Source organism: Otolemur garnettii, unplaced genomic scaffold (assembly GCF_000181295.1).
Source record: "Otolemur garnettii isolate 467f Iridium unplaced genomic scaffold, OtoGar3 scaffold00038, whole genome shotgun sequence".
Taxonomy (NCBI): Eukaryota; Metazoa; Chordata; class Mammalia; order Primates; family Galagidae; genus Otolemur; species Otolemur garnettii.
This window is the reverse complement of record NW_003852433.1, coordinates 15,525,348-15,533,152: the sequence shown is the minus strand read 5'-3', so window position 1 is coordinate 15,533,152 and position 7,805 is coordinate 15,525,348. Positions and strand designations below refer to the sequence as shown.

At 50.4% G+C, this 7,805-nt stretch overlaps 1 protein-coding gene across 1 annotated transcript in view; it reads right to left on the bottom strand.

Annotated features, from left to right (window-relative positions):
• Window positions 1-7,805, bottom strand: part of HECTD4 (HECT domain E3 ubiquitin protein ligase 4) — a 213,386-nt gene that overhangs the window by 6,663 nt on the left and 198,918 nt on the right. Inside the window, exons 66-71 of the mRNA XM_023513244.1 lie at window positions 5,971-6,161; window positions 4,813-4,959; window positions 3,185-3,304; window positions 2,038-2,193; window positions 650-753; window positions 168-389 (exon numbers count right to left, since the gene is read on the bottom strand). Coding sequence (XP_023369012.1) covers window positions 168-389; window positions 650-753; window positions 2,038-2,193; window positions 3,185-3,304; window positions 4,813-4,959; window positions 5,971-6,161 — 940 coding nt within the window. The remainder of the gene's footprint in view (window positions 1-167; window positions 390-649; window positions 754-2,037; window positions 2,194-3,184; window positions 3,305-4,812; window positions 4,960-5,970; window positions 6,162-7,805) is intronic.

The window sequence follows — 7,805 nt, the reverse complement described above, 5'->3', positions numbered from 1 at the left end:
GAGCCAATTTTTCTATTTTTAGTAGAGAATAAGATCTTGTTCTTGCCCAGGTTGGTTTTGAACTCCTGACCCTGACCTCAAGGAACCCTCCCACCTCAGTGTCCTAAAGTGCTAGAATTTTAGGCATGAGCCACCATGCGTGGCCTATAAATGTGCTTTTCACTTACACTCTCAAATTTCTTGACGTAATTGTAGGTGAGTATGTCTGCCTCCTGCAGGTCTTGGTCAGGGTCCAGGGGCTCACCCACCAGCATCTTCCAGAAGGAGGGCAGGAGGTCCAGGGGCAGAGGGACGTCTGCTCGAATTGCAATGCCCAGTAACTGCCCCAGGAAATGCAGCAGCTGCTCCTCCCCATAGGTGATGGGGCTGGGGGTCAGGATGTACTTGCCCTGGAAGTGGAAGTGGGATGAGGCTCTGTGGGCCTGTGCCTCTATCTCTGCCAGGGAACATGTGTCCTAGGCCAGCACATCCCATAGCAACTCTCTCCTAGGAAAGAAGCCACTGCTAGGACCTGCCCTGCCCCAGAGCATGCCCAGCCAGGTGGCATGAACCTGCCTGTCCAGACCAGAAAGGTTTCCGAAAAGGTGTGGAGCTGACAAGGACACATGCTCCTGGCCATTGCGCCTCAGCTGCCCAGGCTCAGCCTTACCTTGTTCTTATTGACAGCTGAGCTGGGGCACAGCAGGAGGAGTGACAGCGAGGAACTCTGCAGCTCTTTGCACACCTGCCACAGGAAGTGACGGAAAGAGCCACCTGCATGACAGAGAAGATATGTCAGCTCCAGGGACCGTCCCCAGGAGGAGGTACTGGATAGTACCATATCCTGAGGACTGGGAGACCTGAGCTTAAATCTTGCTCTGCTGCTTAATTTGCTGGGTGACCCCAGGGATATGACCTAAGGCTTAGTCACCCCATCTGTCAAGTGGGGAGAGCAAACGCCTACCTTGCAGGCTTGTATCAAGGATTAAATGAGGCCCCTCTCCCAGCTGCAAGCCTGCCCTGACTTGTGGGCCAGGCAGAGGACAGGGCCACCGGTTTGACTTGGCGCCACTGCCTCACAGCCCACTGCTCGTGTTGGCTCAGAGAGCATACCCATGAGTGGATAAATGCATAGATACCTCTACTTCTGTTATTCCAGATGGGTTTTCTTAAAAAAACTCCTCTGTTGCTTGGCCTTCTCTGTGTGTTCCACTGTCAGTGCCCTGAGGTCAGGGAGCTCTGGGCATAGCTGTGCCTGCATGCTGCTTGGTGAAAGCCATGCAGAAGCCCAGCTTTGGGGCAGATGGCAGGGCCTGATGCCTTCCTCTGCTTCCAAGGACAGTCCTGACTGCTGATGCCTGAAGGTCAATGGCTTGGGTTTGGAACCCAGCCAGCTGTCTGACCTTGACCTTGGAGAAGCTACTTGACTCTTCAGTGTAAAGTTTCAGTGCTGTGAGGGCACAGGTCTGGCATATCCTGAGCTCTCAGTGAACTAGAGCCACCAGAGCGTGTGGGGGGTCTGCCTACATTCCCCCTACAGCAGACCCCCTGTCCAGTGGGCTGCTGATGGCCACAGGGTTCCCTTGGGTGCAGACTAGGGAAATGGGAGACAGAGCTGGACTCCCTTGCAGTGCTCCTAGCAAGAAGAAATGGGTTTCTTCTCCATTCACAGTGGGAGGCATTTCCTGACTGGGGCTACATATGAGCAGCTCATGAGGGAGTAGTCCCAGCTGCTAGGCCTGCAGAGTGCTGCACTAGTGCTGTTTTAATCAAGCACTCCCAGTACCTCCGTGCCTCTCAAGGGCCAGGCCAGGCCACCCTGTGAGAGCAATGCCGCAGTGAGCACAGCCCCAGACCAGCGCAGGCACCAGTCTACAGGGGGCTTGCCTGGAGACCTTAGATGTGATGGTCACTCTGGGCACAGATCTGGCTTCTGCAGAACAGGGTGATGAGGAAAGTGAAAGATACCTTAGGCCACTTAGGCTCAAAATAAGCCTGAGAAGTTTTATATTCTAAATAGCCTGCTACACCAGGGAGCCTGGCAGGGCTGCCACTTACTGGTGCCATGGACCTCCTCCCCAGTGAAGCGGATGTTGAAGGCATACGTAGGGTCACCGCCACTTGCCAGCTTGACACAGAGTTGAGATGACGGTACTGAGGCTAGCTGCCTAGCAGCCTGGCAGAAGTAGGAGTTTTCAGAAGCTCTGAGTTCCCCTGGAAAGTGAGAGAGGAGCTGCTCAAAACCTCCTGTGGCCATCCTCTGCCCTGCCCTCCAAGGCAGAGCCTGCCCTGGCAGGCTTTGTCTCCAATCTGTACCCTCGTTTGGCCCCTGTGCCTTTGCCTTTGCTCTACTCTTAGAGCATCTTCAGGCTCAGTGCCTGTAGCTCAGTGGTTAGGGCGTCAGCCACATACACCGGGGCTGGTGGATTCGAATCTGGCCTGGGCCTGCTAAACAACAATGACAACAACAAAAAATAGCCGGATGCTGTGGCAGGTGCCTGTAGTCCCAGCTACTTGGGAGGCTGAAGCAAGAGAATCACTTAAACCCAAGAGTTTGAAGTTGCTGTGAGCAGTGATGCCACAGCACTCTGCCAAGGGCAACATAGTGAGACTCTCAAAAAAAAAAAAGAACATCTTCAAACCTTCTGTGCTTAGCACACGTGGTTCCCTCTGCCTAGAACCTGCCTCCTCGGTTGCTAAGTGGTTGGCTCCTTTTCATCTTCTAGGGCCTTCCAATTGCTTCTTTGGGGAGGTCCTTCCTTGACCTTCCCACCCTGGTTCCCCTCTCATTTCCTCCTGCTTCTGTCTGTCACCTTTGTGTCTGTCGCCTTTGTCTGTTTAAGGACCATGGCAGAGACTCTGGTTGTCTCCCCAACATCTACTCTCCCCTCTTCTTTGATGTCAGAATCTCTGTTTTTGGCAAGTACACGGATGATCAGAAAGAACAAAGTCTATATTCCCCCTACTTGCAACTGGGTATGGCCAAGGTGATGTGGGAGGAAAGGTCTGACTCCATAGAGAGCCAAATTTTCTCCTCCTGCCACCCAGAACTCAGAGCTCCTGCCACACCATGGATGCAAGGGCACAGTGACTCCAAACGGCCCTGGGCTTACTTCTTATGAAAGCATCTTTCAAGTTCAAGAAATTCACTAGTTTGTTCAGGCCCTGCTAGCTCACATTTTGTGGTCTCTATAGCCAACCTCACCTCCCACAATTTCCAGAGGGTCCAAGGTGATCTCTGGTGCTGCGTGGTCCGCTGTCCTCTGCACAGTGGCGTTCAGCACTCGATTCATCACTGTCACTTTTGTGTCATAGAAGATCAGCCCTGAGAGAGAAGTGAGGGAGAGGGGCTGGATAGGTTGCTTCCATTCCTTCTGCGTCCCCGAGGCTCCTGCTGTCCCTGTGGGGTCTTCTGATGCCCTTCAGGCCCTGGGGTGAGTCACATAGTGTCTGCTGCTGGCAGGACTACTGGCCCTAATGCTGTGGAGGACCTGCTGGTATCCAGCCAAAGTCTAACTGCATTTTTCCTTTGACTCTTATCAGGCCCAGGGATACCCAGCTTGCAGAACAATGCAAACAAACTAGAGTTGCAGAATAGAATATGAAAAGTGATTCTGATTTTTAATCAAAAAAAGGAAACAAAAACTATATATGTGCATGTATGTCTATTTACATGTGAATAGAAAAGTCTGGAAGGACAAATAATCATCTGTTAACAATGGTCACCTCTGGGATTAGGGATCTGGGAGCCAGATAATGAGAGCTTTGATTCTATAGATTTCTAAATAATTTGAAAACATTTAAAATAAGTGGAATGTTTTCAGAGCATTATGTTGCTTTTTTTTTTTTTTGGTAGAGACAGAGTCTCACTCTATTGCCCTCAGTAGAGTGCTATGGCATCACACAGCTCACAGCAACATCCAACTCCTGGGCTTAGGTGATTCCCTTGCCTCAGCCTCCCAAGTAGCTGGGACTATGGGCGTCTGCCACAGCGCCTGGCTATTTTTTTATTGCAGTTTGGCTGGGGCCAGGTTTGAACCCGCCATCCTCAGTATATGGGGCCGGTGCCCTGCCCACTGAGCCATAGGCGCTGCCCTGTTGTTGTTGTGTTTTTTTTTTTTTTTGTAGAGATAGGCTCTCACTTTATTGCCCTTGGTAGGAGTGCCGTGGCATCACACAGCTCACAGCAACCTCCAACTCCTGGGCTTAGGTGATTCTCTTGCCTCAGCCTCCCGAGTACTGGGACTATAGGTGCCCGCCACAATGCCCCGCTATTTATTTTTGTTGTTGCAGTTTGGTGGGGCAGGGTTCGAACCTGCCACCCTTGGTATATGGGGCTGGCACCCTACTCACTGAACCACAGGCGCCACCCGCATTATGTTGCTTTTATAATTAATTTCCCTTGGGTGGGCCTACTGCTTGCCAGATGGAGGGTGGGGGTGAGAGTGTCTTGCTGGAGTCTAGGTGATAGCGAGAGGACCTTGCCCCTGGGCTTTGGCCCTTGCATTTTGGGGGGGGGGGGGGGGGGGGAGACAGAGTCTCACTTTGTCACATTTGGTAGAGTGCTATGGCATCATAGTTCACAGCAACCTCAGACTCTTAGGTTCAAGTGATTCTCTTGCTTCAGCCTCCTGAGTAACTGAGACTACTCAGCACATAGCACCACACCTGGCTAATTTTTAGAGATGAGATCTTGCTCTTGCTCAGGCTGGACTCGAACTCCTGAGTTCAAGCAATCCACCAGCCTTGGCCTCCCAGAGTGCTAGGATTACAGGTGTGAGCCACCATTGTCCTGGCATCTTCCTGCCAGCCAGGGAAGGCCTGGACACTGACCTTTGGCCTCCTTCAGCAGGGCTGCGATGCTGTGGGTGTACATGGTGGTCTGGCGTAGCTCCACCAGGGGCAGGAAGAAGGTCTCCAGTGTGGTGTTGAGGGACTGGAGCAGGGCAAAGCGCAGGCGCAGGCTCTCGATGGGCACATCTGTGGGGCACAAGGTGGTCAGGCTGAAATGCTTGGTTTGCAGATACACCTAGGCAGTCCCTATCACTGGTGAGGGCCACCTGGAGTGGGATCAGGAGGCTCTCCACACTGGATTTTATCCTGGAGATTCTGGAGGTACTATCAGTAAGTAAGTGGCCCTGTGTGCCTGAGCCAGTGCCACGCAGACACAAAGGAGAGGCCTTGGGCCAGCCGACCAAGAGGTGCTGACTCCTATGGAATCCAAGGCCCCCAGCCTTCCTTTGGGCCATGCCAAGGCTGTACACTGTATTATTTTTAATTCCTTATTTTGAAATAATTATAGACTGTAAAAAATTGCAAAAAAACAGAGTCCTGCAAACTTTGTACCCAATTTCCCTTAATGGTGAGGTCACGTATCAAAACCAGGAAATCATGCCAGAGACACACTTTTCTTATTCATTCCCAAATCTTTCTCCTCTGGAAGTTCAGGGCCCAATTCTTGCTGCCTTTGCCTCCTTGGCATCCAGACAAAAGCAGAGCTCAGCACCTGTTCGATGAGGTGAGTGGCTGAGCACAGCCTGTGGTACGTGTGGGTATAGGACCTATTGTAACAGGGCTTATTCTCCAAGGGGATGTCTGAGAATTAATGGCTTATTTTGTGTGTGCCTTCCTGGTATTTAATGAAAAAGCACGTGTCCCTTTGTTAGGAAGGGTAATGCCTGCACTGCAGGTATTAGACTACCTGACTGTTCTCACGTGCCACGCCAGCCTGGCCTCAGAGGGGGCAGTCCAACCCCTGCATTTCTGTATTTGTGGCTTGGCTTCGTTGTAATGAGCATCAAAAAGGCCTCAGGCTAATCTGGCCACAATCCCGGCTCTTTGCCTTCCTCTCCCTCCGTTTCTTCATCTCCCTTTTCTTTGCACACCTGGCTCATGGTGGGTGTTCATAAGCATGTCTTCAATCTAGCCCTCGTGAACACCTCAAGCCCCCACTGGACATTAGGGGAAGGTATAGCCGTGGGAGCCACATACTCAAAAGACAGGCCACTCTGGGGTCAGCTGCATCTGCAGGGTCCAGATACACTTCATGGGGATGGAGTCGTGCAGGGGTGATGGCAAGGTGGCGGCACAGCCGATTGATGTACTGCACAAGTGCCACATCCATCTCCAGAGTCCATTTCCTTGATGCCTTCTGTGCATGCCGGACATCTATGCAAGCACACCTACAGACAGGGGAGGGGGAGAAGAGTTTGGTAACGGGGTGTCTGCTAGGGTGATTGCTGGCTTCCTCTTATAGAGCAAAAATCCCAGGTCCCCAGATTCACTCAGAAAACAGCCTGGCCTTGTTGCTTGGTGCTTGGAAAAAGCTCTTTCCAAAGAAGCCAAGCTGCACACAGGAGGGAGTATGAATGGTGCCACCTTCTGGAGAGTTTGGTAACATGCACTCCACTGTGCATGGGCAGTATAGAGACCTGGGGTAAAATTGAAGCTAGATATAGTGACCCAGACAAAAATGCATCCATTTTCTTAGCCCAGAAAACAGAGTTCCTTATAGCACCAGCCTCATGTGTTGTCACAAAAAATTAATGGGACGATGGCTATAAAGCACACAGCATGGTGCTTGGCACATTTGTCCCAGAAATCCCATTGCAGGATTCACCTGTGGAGCTCCTGGAGCTCCCAGTGAAGGCATGCTTGTGATGGTCTTGCTGCAGGGCTGAGTCATTACAGCAACATTACACATAGCCCAATTTCTGTCACCAGGGGATTAGTTGAATAAATTACACCACCCCTTAGAATGGAATACTAGATGGCCACAGAAATGATCAAGTAGAATAATATGGAATGATGTGGAAAAATGAAAAAAGCAGAGTCCAGAGCAATTTGTCTTGATAGGACTGAAGAAAAAATCTACCTCCAGAAAAATGTTGGCAGAGATGTTTCCTGTAATATTCCCCAGTAATGCTATGTGGCACCAAATAACAGGACCTCAGGGCATCGATACTTTGTGTCTATATAGACTGTGTGAGGTTTTCAGTTAGCCTGTATGTCCTTATTCCACAAACATGCTGTTAGCCCAAGAAAGGCAGGTGGCAGGCACTGGGCAGGGCCTCTAGTTCCAGAACTTATGGCTGCCCAAGTGGGCCACGCGCTATGTTGATACACCCTGGGGCTGTCTCAGAAAGAATGGGAGTAGATTGCATCAGGTCTCTCCTCCCTACAGGTCACCTCTGTCCCATCCACAAATGCTCAGAGAGAGATCTAAACCCCCTTCAGAAGGGGACCCCCCTCTACCTGGAGGGTCCTCTCATAGATCTCTAGGCTGGCTCACTCCGTGGTGAGGAGGAAGGATGTGTTAGGGCATCACCCAGGCCCAACAGGGCTCTATGAACAAATCCCTTTTAGCTATTACCAAGCATCAATTCAGATTCAATTTGTAGCCCAATTTGTTCCTTTTCTTCTTAGAATCTAGTTTCTAGTCCAAAATAAGTGATTCAAAAGTCTACCTGTCACTATTCTGGAGACAGGTACACTAAAAGCTCTGACTTCAGAATATTTAATACATCCATGTAACAAAACACTTGTACCCCCTAAATCTATGAAAAATGAAAACTAACCAAAAAACACAAAACTTCTCAATAAAACTCTCAAAGTCATCCTTGTTACTGATTTCTAAAACAAGGTCAGAAAACACGACCCTGCTACCATGTAGCCAAGACCCATTCAGGGGTTGACTCTGGGCCTTTACTGAACGTACAAAATGCTGGTGCCAGGCAGTAAACAATTTCCCAATTCACAAAATGGATTTTTTGGAAAGCCTGCATCTGGCAGCCTTATGGCGATATCAGGTATATACTTTTTTTTTT